Consider the following 16,319-nt stretch of genomic DNA (forward strand, 5'->3'; position numbering starts at 1 on the left):
TCAAAATGCTTTTTCTGTTCCAGAACTTACAACTAACCTTGTATCTGTCAGCAAACTAATAGATAATGGGGATTTAGTTGTATTTGAAAGTTATTGCAAAATATTTAACAAAAATTGTGAACTAATCGGAAAGGCTGACTTGATAAATGGTGTGTACACATGGTGGGTACACATTAAATAGTAAGGTTATTAAAGATTTTGAAAATTTTTTATTTGTCAATGGCGAAACATGGCATAGAAGGTTTAACCATATAAACAGTTTTTATTTAAATAAAACGAAAGATGTAACAGTAGATCGAATGAATGTGACTGGGGAAGTTGATGTTAAAAAACAAAACTGTTTAGTTTGTTGTAAGAGCAAACAAACACGATTACCGTTTCCACAGCAAAGTCACAGAGGCAATATTTTATTGGAGATTGTACACACTGATGTATGTGGACCTATGCAGAACAGATCATTAGGTGGCTCCAAATATTTTGTTACTTTCCAAGACAATTTTAGTAAAATGGTCTTCATTTTTTTTTATTAAAACAAAAAGTGAAATTTTTAATTGTTTTAAGAATTTTTAAAGTATGGCTGAAAACCAGAAGGGTGTTGACACAGCTGATGTGGTAACTAAAGGTCTAGTTGCTGTAAAGCTGCACAGATTATTGAAACTGTTAGGTATAGGTAACCTATCAACTAAACAAAATTTAAATATTAGCGCCATATGTGATTTACAGGAAGATTAATACAATGTAAACTGTCAATTGTATTTACTTTTGGAACAAAATAAAGTTAGCCTTAACTGTATACTCAACTGGTGCGTTTCATTTATAAGTTTTAACACCTGTTCTAATAAAACTCATGTTAACTAACTTATTTCTATCTCTCCCAACTCTCTCTCTACACTTTTGCTCTACCTCTCTTTAATTTTTGTGTTGTTTGAGAAAGCTCATTGTCTGTTAATTTGATAATTATTGCTGTCATTTTATCTGTTAGTTCAACCAGTTTTCTGTAAAATTTTTAGTTTAATAAATTCTCAAGAAATATTTGCCAAAAATATAAACAATATAAATTTGCCATTTATAGTAGTCCATGTATCGCCTAATTTTTAGATTGAACTAAAAATCTATTAAAATCATCTCTTATATGTTATAATATCTGTAAAATGTAGTTGATTTCAATCTTAACGCTTTGATCCTTATTTCAACTGATTGAACTTAAATGTTGTTCCAGAAGGTTTATTATGGTTATAATTTTCGAACTAAAAATGCCAATACTTGCATTTAATTTTCATAAACTGATTCAAACATTTTCTGGAGTATTTTTTACAATATACCTTAGGATTTTTCATCACATTAGATCGGTATATGAAAAAAAAAAAAAATAATTACCAATAATATAAAACTTTAATTTGTTAACTATTTCCTTTTTTTGATAAGAAAAATTAGCAAATCGCTTTCAATTTCATAGATCTGGCAACAACGCCACTGCAATTACGAGCACGTTGTGGATGACGTATGCCAAAGCAACTGCCGACACCTTTCCTTAAATTACATCATCTATTTCTGGCCAAATCCGGCATTGACCTTAGTCGTCCAAATCAAACCCACATTACATTTTATTCTTTCATTGTCACTGATAAGATATAAGCGTTTATAAAGTTACTTAATTTTGTATTAGATTTGTGAAAGGGAAAATGCTAACAGGTGTTTTCTTTCGCTGGAGTTAAAACTGATCTATGGATCTATAGAGAGCGTAAACAGAGTCGGACTCGCTCAATGAAAGCATAAATTAAAGAAAGGAAAGGGTTTTTTAATTACTTATTTGCAAATCTGTGTCATGATTTTAAAATGAACGATCTACGATACTTAAATCATATACTTATCCTTTGCTTAACCCTAGATTATCGAATTTGTTTAGCCGCACGTGATTACCGGACTATCGTAAATTGTACTACCTTTAAAAAATGCCTTGTAATTACAAAACGTATATTCAATATCTAAACAGGAGAGTTTTTATCACTATAATAACGTATTTTAAACGAATAAAAAATAGAATTGGTTAATGTTTTGAACACTCGGTGCAAATTTTTCCACGATGCTCACCGCATATCGCATGCTTGCATACTTGGCAATATGTAGTGGTCATTCGCCGTTTTTGGCTTGGACAATAAAAGCAAATTTTTCTTTTTTGTTCTTGATATGTGGGAACTTCTGCAGCAGGTATCTTTAAGATGTGAGCTATATTGTGACGAATATTTCGACGCAAAGTAGCTGTTGCAAATCTTTGCCTAATTCATGATTCGGCAAGAAACTGGCTCAAATCAACCATATACTGATACCGAGAGACGGGCTTTTTACCTCGTTTTAATATGTTGTATGTGTAAATAACATACGAATTAATACTGGCTATATTAACCATATCATAAAATACACATAACGGCCATCTTCGGGTTTTCCTGTTACAGCTCACGTTGGAACACATTTGGTCAAAAGTATCTACACCTGATTTTGTGTTATTGTAATTTTTTATAATTACAGGTTTGCCTGTTTCTTCTGATACTTCTGCCGTTTTGTGCAAAGTTGAAAGCAGTAAAACTAATTTCTGTTTTTTAGAGACGTATGATAACAAAGTTTTCTTCTGATCAAACCAGAACATCGAAGAGTTTGCATTTCGATCTTTTATTGCCAACATCTCTGTGAGAATTTCTTTTTTGTTTTTGAGAGTAGTTTTGTGGATAGTATATTTTAACTTTAATTGTGATTTTTATATTATTATTTATTAATGTGATAAATTGATTATTTTTGTGTATAATAGGGCTTTCCCTATTTTTGAATAAACTTCTTCTTCAGGTATAGTCCTTGTCTGCCAACACAGTTCTGGATCATTAGTGTGATAATCAGTTATTTAAAATCATTAATTCATGTCAGTTTCATCATTGTTTTATATTATCAACTTGGTAGTAATAGACGAAATGAATAAAAAGGCGGTACCACTAGCATCATCCCACAAGCAGCACTGTACTATTATTTTATTCGTTAGTTAAAGAAGGCATGACTGGTTTGTTACTAATTGATTTTTAAGTACATCCTTATCTTTAGATTTGATTTGACACAATTTGTAAAAAGCTACAACATTGTGATTCACCAAGATTTTATTGGAAGTGAGAATTTTGAAGGTTTGGCCTGTACGTTTTTTGTTGTTTGTAGTAGTTGAATTTATAAAGTAATAAATTCTTAGACAGGAATAACGCTTTATTTTTAATTTTTACTATTACTTGTTATTTTTAGTTTAAATTTGTGAGGTATAGATAAGAATAAGTGATAGAGTACCTACATGTTACATCTCTTCCCATAACGACCAATCGATTTTAGCAACATGTGTAATACACTGGGGTGCAAATTAACTCATATTTTTTTTTTGTTTTTTTGTTGGCGTTTAGATCAAAATTTGTTTAATTTGTTTGAATTTTATTTTATTCCTTATTAGCGATAACGTTTTTTGTGCGAACAACAACACATTTACACATACGTTTTGTTATTAATGTGATATAGTGGCTTAGTAATAATTTAGGTTTATTGTGGTACTGTACCTGATTATAAGTTCGGCTGTAGGTACTTTTAGAAGAAGTAGCACAAGGTGTTGCTTTACAGGATGATGGGCGGAGCATTCGTTACATCGCAAATGCTTTAGGAATTTTTCTTTAGCAATTAGGAATAAGTTTTAAACCATGAATGATTTGGACCAAGCAATTCATGACGAATTGGAGCAAGTTCCTCAAGCAGACTTTGCTGCCTTAATCCGAAGTATGCCTGATCTAATGAGAGCCGTAATTAGGGCTAGTGGAGGTAATACACTCTACTAAATAACGTTTTCCATAAAAAAATGTTTATATTAAAAAACATTTTTTTTGAAGTTATACTTCTATACGCACGGTCGGCGTTGGAAATTTGCATGAGAGTGAATCTGTGAAACCATTACATATGTAAGATAATGAGTAAGAGAGAGACAGAAGATATATTTTCTCTCTCTTCCTCTCTCGAGAATAAAAATGTTCCTTTTGTATTTAATATTATATATATTATATATAATATTGTATATATATATATATATATATATATATATATATATATATATATATATATATAATATTATATATAATATAATATGTATTAATATTATTATTTATGTGATATGTTTTGTATTATTTAAAATTAAACGTTTATAATTATTTTAGGCTTTTGTATTTCAAAATAATCACTGTTTTACCGAGAACTGTCAATTTTGAAATCCGTTAGTGTCATGTCTAATTGGCAAATCCTTTACGTGTTTGGTTCATACGCTGGTGGTTGTGAGTTCGAATCCCAATTATGAATTTCCTTTTTCATTTTTGAAATATTTAAAAACCTCACGTTATTCTTATTAAATATATGTAATATACGCAAAAAACATAAATTTTAAAATAAAATGAAAATTTACAACATAATCCGAGTTGTTGGTTTTTTATTTTTATCTTCGTAAAGTAAGTTATTGGCAGTTTTAAATACTTATGAATATTACATTTTAATTTATATTGTATTATTATATTGAATTATGTTGCAGTGTATTTATTGTATTGTAATTTTTATATTAATAACAAAATAAACAATGAATTTTACTGCAGAGTATGTGTTTAATTTTTTTTGCATTAAACTCCTTTTATACATATATAAAAATAAAAATATATTTTCATTAAAATATTGATACAATCCTTCATTTACTATACTCCTATTACAGGTCAAATGTTTATATACAGCAAACGATGCACCATATACCTATATAACTAATTCTTGTTCTCTTTCTGCTCTCTCTTACCTATAGCATTACATATGTAATGATTGTGCAGATTGACTCATATATAAATTTTTAACGGCGAACGCGTGTATAGAAGTATAACTTCTACCGGCAGTCCCACTGGACTGCCACATCCGTTTTTTGTTTCTTCGCGATTTTCAATTTTTTTGAATTGTTTATTGTTTTTTCTGAGTAACATTCTTGAGTTGTAATAAATTTGACTTTTAAATTTTGTTTGTTATTAAATACTCAATTGGGAACATCGTAAGAACATCTTAGAGCTTAAGATATGTAAATTATCTTCGGGTAATCGACAACTTTTATTGCGCATAGGAACAAATTGCAGCATGTGGGTCATATTATTGACAGCAGAATAGATCATATAATAACAATTTCTCTTGCAGCGGATGCAGGGCCGGTTCTAGAGTTTTGAGCGCCCCGAGAAAAACAAAATTTTGCGTCTTTTCATACAAGAATATACAACTTTACTGCAAGTTAAAAAAAAATGGTAAAAAAGGCTAAACATCAAAATTATACAATAATGAACTGTGTCAAAATTTATTCAATTAAAAAATAATACAATAGTTATACAGTGTGTAAAAGCCAAATGGAATAAATTCATTATTTAGGTTACTGTACATATTTATAAAAAATCCCGAAACAAGTCAAATTTAAATTATAACTTGACATTCTTTAACGTGAAAATGCAACCCCTACCTTCAACCCCCTTAGAATGTACAGGTACAACCCCCAATTTTTAAAATAGGAAGTATAGGCTTGTGATATATCGTTTGAAAGGTCTTTTAATTCTCCATTCAAAAATGTTGTCGCTTTCAAGTTTATTAAGATTAATTAAGATAAAATAAATTAAAATCATGTGGTTACCGAAATTCGCTAAAATACAATCAAACACTAAAATGTAATGCAAAACGTAATAAAATGTAGAACACGAAAAAGAACTATGAATGTTGTTCAAAATGTTCACCGCGAACGTCTTGGCAACATCCTAATCTCAAATAAAACTGTCTTCTAAAATTATTTAACATAACAGGCGTGATCGACCCAATCGCAAGCGTTATTCGTTCTTTTAAGTCATTTAATCAGAAGGTTTAGTTTTGTACACATGGCTCTTCACATATCTTTATAAAAAGAAATCTAATAATGTAAGATCAGGTGATTGCGCTGGCCATTCAATCGATCCTCGCCTCCCTATCTACCGATTGGGAAATATTGTATCGAGGTACTGCCGGACATTAAGTTGGTAATGTGGTGGTGCTCCATCCTGCTGAAACCATATCGTATTCGCTGGAACTTGAGGGTTTCCTGGATCAGGATATAAATTTGTCAACGTTGGAATGACATCATTTTGAAGTAGTGCCAAATAATTGTTGCCATTCAAGTTGCCCTCAATGAAAAAGGGACCAATGATATTGTTTCCTACAATCCCTGCCCAAACATTAACCTTTTAAGGGTATTGAGTGTGTTCTTCTCTCATCCAGTGAGGATTTTCCGTGGCCCAGTAGCAGCAATTTTGCCGATTAGCATGACCATTAAGTGAAAAAGTACACTCATCAGAAACCATAACTTCTTCTAATTGGATAATATTGTTATCCATCATTTGCTCACAAAAAAAGTTCTCCTATCAAAATCGTCTTCCATGAGCTCCTGAGTAGGTATCATCTTATAGGGATGCAATTTATTTTCTTTTAATATGTTTACTATCGATGTATGGCTAGCATTGAATGTAGTGGATGCCTGTCTACTCGATGTATGTGGATTTTCCTGAAACTCAAGCAACACATCTAATTTGAGTTCATCACTCAGTGCATTGGCAGCTGCTTTTTTTATCCGCCTTACATGACCAAACTCGCGAAACTGCTTCTCTATTTTACTTATTGTTCCTTGGGATTTAGGCGGTAAATTAGGAAATTTCTCATGAAATAGGCGAGTTACTTCCTGTTGTGTTCGGGTGTTATCTCCGTAACCAATCATTTGTAAAACTGTTATTTTATGCATTTCCGTTAATCTAACTATTTTTCAGAATTGAATTGAACGAACTTTTTACTTAAATTAAAATACTGACAACTTAAATAAAACAATTTACTAATGCGTGTTAAAATAACGTTGCCACGGAAATTCTTTAGTTTTTTAATGTTTACCATCTAAAAACCACATTGCTATGGTTTTTGTTCACTTTCTCATTATCAAGACCTAAACGAGAAATAAGTTTTGAGTATATTTTAGCGAATTTCGGTAACCACATGATTTTAATTTATTTTATCTTAATTAATCTTAATAAACTTGAAAGCGACAACATTTTTGAATGGAGAATGAAAAGACCTTTCAAACGATATATCACAAGCCTATACTTCCTATTTTAAAAATTGGGGGTTGTACCTGTCATTCTAAGGGGGTTGAAGGTAGGGGTTGCATTTTTACGTTAAAGAATGTCAAGTTATAATTTAAATTTGACGTGTTTCGGGATTTTTTATAAATATGTACAGTAACCTAAATAATGAATTTATTCCATTTGGCTTTTACACACTGTATACTTACACGTGATGCAACATACGGAATAGCATAACGAGCGCATTTGAAGAAACTGAATTTAAATGCACTCGAAGAAATTAAATGTATGATATATGTTTCATAAAAAATTCTTCAAACTTTTCAGTATGTACTTTAATCAAGTAAAAGGCAGATATCGAGCACAGTTTTTTCTTAAATCTTGCCCAAGTTTCCCATGTTGTTCGATCATCGAATGTGGGTGGTTTTAAAATTTTGCTAGCTCTAATTAAGCCTGGTTCAACTATGGAAGATGATAAGCTTTCTAAGTCAAATACTTGTCTTCCTAAATTATATTTTAAATGGTTTTGTTGTTCCATTCTTTTCTAAATTGATTTTTATATCGTTCTGTTGTTCTTCTAATTTGTCTATTCCACTAATAATTTGACTTACTTCTTACTTAAAATTTTCGTGAATTTGAGATAAACTATTTATAACTTTTACCACTACTTTTCTACGTCTCCCCTTACCCTCTTCCTCTACCCACTTCCGCTCCAGTTTCTCCTTTTTTATTCTTAAAAACCACGTTTTTATCAAATCAGATAAATTAACCATTAACAATGGGGCCTGCGTAGCGCAAGCGGTAGGATGCTTGCCTCGCATGCCGGTGGTCCGGAGTTCGAATCCTACCGCCGGCAAGAACAACTAGACATTTTTAAAAATGTCTATAGGCCCCAGGTCGACTCAGCCTGAATAAAAATGAGTACCTTGGGTAAAACCAGGGGTAATAATAGGCGGTTGAAGCGTAGCACTGGCCATGTTACCTTCCTTTACCGTAGGCCCTAGATATAGCAGACTACCCTGCTATACTCCCAAAGCCGCGAGCGGTATAAAACGGGAGACTATTATTATATTATAAATTAACCATTAACAATTACTTATTATCTCTTTTAGCTTACGGCTGTCACCATTCTTACACTTGGGTACTTATATTGAAAACAGCAAATAATATAATGCAGATCACGACATTGTTTTATTGGCCATCCAACACAATGGCAATCGCTGTGACATGTTACACGTTTCCACCTCTATATTCAGTAGGTACGAATTGTCGTAATTGTCACATTGACATTAAAAATTTCAAACGAAGTTCTGAAAGAATAAACGAATAATTAATAAAATGCCTATTACTTTGTATACCGTCCAAGAAAAAGTGCAACTTGTAACATGGGACTTTCAGGGTCATTCGATACGCGAAGTAATTGATTTATTTATTGTTGCCCTCGAAAATAGACCCCCACCAAGTGTTACAACAGTTAAAAATACCATTAAACATTTTCAAACCTCGTGTAAACGGTTGTAAAAAGTGCCATAAAGGTAATAAACCACGTATTAGACCTGTCGATGAGGACCGTCAAAACAGGGATATTGATATTTGTGCTTTTGTGGAAGCTAGTGAAGCCTGTAATAGTGTACAAATTGCTAAGGAAGGTAACGTGAATGCTCGAACTGTCCAGCGAGTTCTCAAAAGGAATGGGTATCATTGTTTTAAGATACAACCAACACAAGAACTGTTTCCGGAAGATAACTTTAGGCGGATGGAATTTTGTGAAATTATGTTAGGTAAACAGAATGAAAATTTACACTTTTAAAAAAATATTTTATTTTCTGACTAATCTTCATTTTCATTACATAAAAAACACAATCCATCCGTTGCAAGGTATTATTCTCGGAAAAATATGCACCTCAGTGTTGCAGTGCGAACGCAGCATCCGCAAAAGTTAAATGTTTGGACTGAGATGTTAGGCGACCATATTGTCGGTCCATTTTTAATCGTTGGAAACCTAAAAGGGCCCAAATATTTACAACTTTTACAGAATGAAATCATTCCGGCAGTTCGCCTTCCCGTTAATTTTCAGGAGGTTTATTTCCAACAGGATGAGTGTTCGGCTCACAACTCTAGAGCAACTATTGACTTCCTCAATCAAACTTCTTTTTTGGGGGTTTTCTCAAAGAAAACATTTATAGGCTTCAGTTTGAGAGGGCCACAAACCTAGCCGAATTAAGGGCAAAAATACTTCATTTCTCTGCAAGCATTACACCAGTCCTACTCCAAAATATGAGGAGAAATCTGTATGACAGATTTGGTTACTGTTTAGCACAAGGAGGTGGAATATTTGAGCCCTTAATTCATTAATCTGCTTTGATAATTTTTATTTTTTGTTAGGTATATTTTACGAAGTTTGTAGGTTCTTAATTAGGTAGTATTTTCTATGTTTAAGTTTGGAAGAATTTTATTGTTTTTTTTTATTTAAAAGTACAAACGATTCTTATTCTGATTTATTTTCTTCTTTCTTGTCTTATTGTTATAAGTTTTGTCCATAAAATTTGTACAATTTTCAGTGACAATATTACTTATTTATTTGTATTGCTATTAAGGGTAAAAAATAACCAAAAAATTAGTTTTAGTACATTATAATAAATATACTCTAGAGATGGGATTGCAATAAATCTAATTCCTATGGCCAACAAAACAATGTCGTTATCTGTATACTTATTACAACTTTAACTGAATGACAGAACTGTTAAAAAACTCAATACTACCATTACTTTAACTGTCAACTTCCTGTTTACATACATTTTTTTGATGTTCCAAGCCATTTCCAAACCTTACGACACATCTCCAGATATTTCGATGACATTTAGAACATTCTTCTTTTTCTTTTTCGTCAAGGGACTTTTCTATATGGAATATAGATAGTGTCGTAACAGTACGATGTGATATAGGTTGATTTTGTTGCAGAGGCTAGGAATTTCTAAACAGAGGTTTTACAGAAAAACAGTTTTATACCCGACTTTTTTATCTTCTGTTATATGTCTTTGGTGTACGAAACAATTCGCAATCAAAACGTGTTTTACTCTATATATTTAATTATAAATGTGGAAATGTTTATAATATACATATATTACATTTTTATAAGATGTGTCGCTAATATAGTTCTTAATAATAAGTAGAAAATATTACTGACTAGAATCCAATCTCATGGTTTATTTATATCTTCACATATTGTATAATTATTATTTGTCATCATGGCGTCGTTTCTTTCGGAGTGTGTTTATTTTCTTCGCTATGTTTAATTCCGTAAAAGAAGTATACCAGACAACCTAAAAAAAAAACAATATTAATTCAGAATACCAAGTATATATATATATATATATATATATATATATATATATATATATATATATATATATAGATATTTTGGATTTGTAGTCATCTATACAAAGAGTAAAGGAATAGAAATTTTAAATATAATTAAAACAAGAAAATTGGAATATCTCGGACATATTACACGTGGAGAGAAATGCACCTTGCTCCAACTGATTATGCAGGGAAAGATCCAAGGAAAGAGAAGCATAGGGAGGCGTAGAATGTCATGGCTGTGCAACCTGAGAGCAGTAGCGCACCTAGAATTTGTCTCTGGGGGGGGGGTTTTGGTTGGTCACCAAAATTTTTTTTATGAGGTTACCTCCATTTTGAGTCCTTAAAATGTGTAAGTAACAGTGTCGGAATAGGGTCCTGGGGGGGGGGGTTTAACCCCCAAAACCCCCCCCTCGGTGCGCCACTGCCCGAGAGAGTGGTACGGATGTACATCAAATGAACTTTTCAGAGCAGCCGTCTCAAAAGTCCGAATAGCTATGATGATTGCCGACCTCCGCCGCGGAGGTGGCACTTGAAGAAGAAGAAGTCATCTATTGGCCTTTTTATGTGAAACCCTTTAAGGTTTGCTGAGTTTTCTAGTTTATTTAAATCTTTTTCAAAACATACTGCAAATTAAAAAAAAAACTATAGTCCGTCTAGACAGTATAGGGAATTTTATATTTATTTTCCTAATTTTAATAGATTTCTTTTTTGTAACATTTTAAGACAAAAGTAATGCATCAAGTAGGTTGTGCCGATAGTAGGTAATGAACAAAATTGCATGACAACACAATCTGTCAAATATTGTTGTTTGTAAACAGACTTATGATTTGTGAAATAATGTTGCAAGTAGAAAAAAGGAAAGTGGTGGAATATTTGTATAGAAAGGGTGTCCGAAACGTTAAAAAATTAGTACAATTGACTGAACTTGGAAAAAGTGCAGTGTATGAGACAATCAAGAGGATAAAAAATGGCATAGATATGAGACATAGACCAGTTTCGGGTAGACCGCGTAACATTCGCGGAAACAATTTAAATGCTTTAGGACGACAAAATCCGCGCCTAAGGTTTCAAAAATTAGAGAAACAAATTTGGAAATTAACGAAGAATAAAAGTGTGCCCAGAAACTGTCAGCATGTCACTGAAAAGTAAGGCTACATATCAAGGAATCCAAAAAAAATCCCTACAATGACACCTCTGCAAAGGCAACGAAGAATAGATTTTTGTCAACGTTTTCGAGAAGATAATTTTAATAATGTCTTTATATCTGATGAAAGTTGTTTCCAGCTTGGTGCAAATTATCTAAAAGTCCTATCAAGAGAAACTGTTACTGTTCAAATTTCCAAATTTCCCACAAAAATAATGGTTTGAGGAGCAATATCTCAGCGTGGTGGTACACCTCTCTGTATAGTTAATGGTACTGTTGATAGTGCGAAATATTGTGACATCCTAAATAGTTTTCTTCTTGAAACGGCTCATGTTTTATATCCAGAGGGGTGGCGTTTTCAGCAAGATAATGCAAGATGCCATACTGCTGCTTATACTCAAACTTGGATGCTAGAACACAAATTGGCAACAATTCCGTGACCAGCAGCATCTCCAGATCTCAGCCCCATTGAAAACATATGGGGGCTGATGAAGATTAAACCGGAACGAGCAGTGCCACAAGATAAAGAAGGTTTGATTCGGTCAGTTTTACAGGCCTGGAACACCATTACCGAAAATTATGGCCTTGACCTAGTTTCGGGTGTACCTGGACGTTTAGTTAAGTGTTTAGATTTAAATGGAGGTTGTATAAGTAAATGAGATGAATTATTTGTTGAAATTTTATATTTTAAGTGATAGAAATAAATACCGTAAAATTATAATTCTGCTTTCTTTTTTCCGGATACTTTCTAGACGAACTATACATTATACAATGAAGTTGTTGTATCTTTACCAGCTTACCAGGAGACATGGTTGCAACCGAAAAATAAGATTTTACGAAAATTCGCAAACGAAATATTTTGAATTTGACCAAAATTTTTGTCTGTTGCGTTTTTTTTACATCTGAGTATGATTTCACGTACAGGGCGCCTGCGCATCCGCTTATACGTATTTCGGCCTAATAGGCCTCATTATTAGAACGGCTTTCGCAGTCGCTCTGAACGTGAAAATAAATCCTTTCTGTCTTAGGAAGCAACTCTAACATGGCTTCGTATAGACGCAAATAGCGACATCTGATAATAAAATCCGTAAACTAATTTTAATAATAATTAATATATATATATATATATATATATATATATATATATATATATATATATATATATATATATATATATATATATATCACCAAGTAATATGTTAGGGAGGACCCAAGTAAACTTACCAATAGCAATCCATCCTAGAAATCCAACCCAAGTGAATAAACTCAATTGCATCATCATATACAGATTGAAAATTATACTTAGACAGGGAATAAAAGGCACAAGAGGAACCTGAAACGTTAAACAAACAATTTATGTTCAAGTCAGGCGCAATGATAATAAATTTAAATTTACCTTGAAAGATATCTTCTCTTTGGATTGGGGCTGTCTGAAAATTATAAGTGCCATTACGAGCATTAACACAGCGGTGAACGAACAGCTGATGTAGTAAGCTCTGTGTGTGCCGAAGAATTGAGGGTTTTTAAATATCACACAGAATATACAGGTCATCATAGCTGAAAATAGACAATAATAGGTTTATTTAAATAGTATTTTTTGTGTATTTAACGTTTATTTGAGGGGTAATAATATATTTTATTAGTAGCTGTTAATGCGGATTAGATCATACTATTCTCGTAGCTAAAGTAAAACTCAAACTTAAAACGCCCAACAACGGTCTTCTTTCGGTCGTCTGGTCGGAAGGTCGAAGATCGAAGATGACGAAGAAGTTATCCAACATGTTAGATGAATGGATAGAAGTGGCCAGAGACAGAGATCTTTGGTGACGTACAATACACTACACTCCATCCGGTGGTTAGGACGGAAGAGTGTGTGAGAGAGAGACAGATAGCTGTTAATGACAGTAACACTATTACATTTATCAGAGTTTTTATGGTAGAAGATTACAATGATTTTTATACGATACTATTCATAGCAGAAAAGCGGTAAAAGCACTCTACAAGAATAACGAAGTAGCTATCAAAACGGGCAATAGAATATGCAGTCCATTTAAGACGACAAAGGGACTACTACAGGGTTGCTCCACATTCCCCACCCTGTTCAAAATATTCCTGGAAAAAACCCTGAAACCATGGAAAAGAAAGTGCGAAGGAATGGGTATACCAGTAAGGAACGAATATCTATATACGCTAAGTTTTGCCGACGACCAAATAGTGATCGCACAAGACGAGGATGACCTTAGTTTTATGATGAGAAAACTGGAGCAGGAATATACAAAGAATGGGATGGAAATAAACTAAAGAAAACTGAATACCTACAACGGAGAATACAGAAATAAAACAGCTGGAAATAGACGAAGGTAAACAAATCAAAGGAACAGACAAGTATAAGTATTTAGGTTTCATAATATTAAACAAAGGAACAACGGAGGAAGATATAAAAAATAGACTAGAACAAACAAGAGACTGCATACGAAAATTGAACTCGGTACTATGGGATAAGAACATCAGCATGAAAACAAAGAAAAAAATATATAATACCATGACAAGAAGTATCCTCACTTATGGGTGTGAAAATTGGACAATAAATACGAAAACCAAAAACAAAATAAGAGCAACAGAGATGGAATTTCTAAGGAGAAGCTGCAGAGTAACAAGAAGAGATAGAATACATAACATGGAGATTGAGAGGAGAATGGGAATGAACTCCGACATAATAGACTACATCGAACAGAAGAGGTTAACCTGGTACGGACATGTCAGAAGAGCAGACCAAAATCGGTGGATAAATAGAATAACAGAGTGGAGCCCGATAGGAAGAAGAAAGGGAGGCAGACCCCGAAGATCTTTCAGAGATGAAGTGGACGAAGCAATGAGTAGAAGAAACCTACAGGAAGGGGACTGGCTAAACAGGAAAAATTGGAAAAAACGGTTGAGTGAAGGAATACAGTGAAAACTGTGGAAATCCTTGTATATATATATATATATATATATATATATATATATATATATATATATATATATATATAAACATTTGTCTCAGTTTCCTACAAAAATTTCTAAAAATAATTTGTCGGAATGGTTGTCTGTTTTGGACGATCTGTATGTGCGTCTATGTCGAGGTTTAGCTACCCTTATAGACAGCCTTTTCAGGAGCAGAAGAAGTCTGTTTGTCACTTAAATTCATTCTTGTACTAAACGCACCTGGAAGCGAAAAGTTTAAAGTTAAAAAATATTACAGAGGTACAACATCAATTCCTCTTCTATTCATTTCTCTATAACTGAGCATAAAGTGCTCTATACCTCGTCTTGTGAAACTAATCGGGTTTGATAAGTACTTATTTTCTTTTCTATCAAAGCCGCTATATCTCGCAATCATTTTTATTTATTTCTCCTAATGATTATTTTGGTGCAATTATTGAATTAGTATGTTAAATCAAATTATGAAATGAGTTTACAGGTAATTCCTTATACAAATGATATACCATGTGGATTATTCAGTCTAAAGGAAAATGGAAATATATTATGTAGCCTGAATTTGCTATACTGGTTGTCTAACTGGAAGGGAATGAGCCGTTGAGTTTATATTATAAAAAAATTCTACTTTATCAGTTATGTTATCTTTTTGTTAATTTAAAAATACATGATGTGATTTCCTATCCTTGATGTTGAGCTATCGACTAGTTCAATCATGTAATCACGTAAAAAGTCAAGTTGAATGTCCATAAATGACAGTTCTTTTTCTACTTCCTTTATATAAAGAATTTTGCTTGTTCATTGGTGGGTTGTTGCCTCTATGGAAGATTGTTACTCCATCTCTTACGTGGTCTTCATCTCTAGGTAATTTGTCCCTTGTTATTTTAACGACTCTTATGTCCGTCATTATACTGATGTGATTTTTTCATTCTTTTTTTCTATTTAGTGTCCACTGGTTTATACCCTGCGCATCACGTAAAGATATAATTTAATTCTCTACGAGAGAACTAAATGTTTTTAGTATTGTTATATTAAAATAGAAACATTCTCCAAACACTTTTGTGCTTGAAAAAATACTTTTTTTCATACTTTGGGATAAATCACTACGGCTTTATATGTTGAGTTCCATTGGCAGATACTTTTTTTGTATGGTTATAATACTATATTTTTCGCTGCATCAAATCCTATATTCTTAAGTTCAATATTAAAAACCAATCCTCAGAACTTCTTCTTCTTCTTTAAGTTCCATCTTCTATCGAAGGTTGGAAATCATCATGACTATGCGGACTCTGTTGACTGCCGCTCTAAACAGTTCTGCACTACTGCATTCAAACCATTCCCTTAAGTTCTTACGCCAGGATATTCTTCGTCTTCCCACATTTCGCTTTCCTCGGATTTTGCCTAGCATAATAAGTTGTAATAATGCGCATTTTTGTCATCTCATCACATGTCCTAAGTACTCAAGAACTTACTTATTTAATCCAACGATTAGTGATAATTCCTCCTCCTGACTCTAATCCCATTCCTATAGATATACAGACATTTTTGGACTAGTAAACAAAACTCTCGCTGCCTCTTCCCTCTTTGTTCCCGTAAAGAACGGACGTATTTTCGCACTTCTCTCTAAGTTTGCTAATACAGTCTTAAAACTCTGATATTATTTTGATAAT

At 32.7% G+C, this 16,319-nt stretch overlaps 1 protein-coding gene across 2 annotated transcripts in view; it reads right to left on the minus strand.

The window, feature by feature from the left end:
* Window positions 1-10,233: 10,233 nt before the first annotated feature.
* The window catches only part of LOC140441011 (high affinity cationic amino acid transporter 1-like), a 55,032-nt gene continuing 48,946 nt past the window's right edge, over window positions 10,234-16,319 (minus strand). For both annotated transcript variants that reach the window (XM_072531401.1, XM_072531400.1), the window contains 3 exons: window positions 13,070-13,230; window positions 12,898-13,006; window positions 10,234-10,489 (listed from right to left, as the gene is read on the minus strand). In XM_072531401.1, the coding sequence (XP_072387502.1) occupies window positions 10,413-10,489; window positions 12,898-13,006; window positions 13,070-13,230 (347 nt within the window). In that variant the 3' untranslated portion in view covers window positions 10,234-10,412. The remainder of the gene's footprint in view (window positions 10,490-12,897; window positions 13,007-13,069; window positions 13,231-16,319) is intronic.

Source organism: Diabrotica undecimpunctata, chromosome 5, assembly GCF_040954645.1.
Source record: "Diabrotica undecimpunctata isolate CICGRU chromosome 5, icDiaUnde3, whole genome shotgun sequence".
NCBI lineage: Eukaryota > Metazoa > Arthropoda > Insecta > Coleoptera > Chrysomelidae > Diabrotica > Diabrotica undecimpunctata.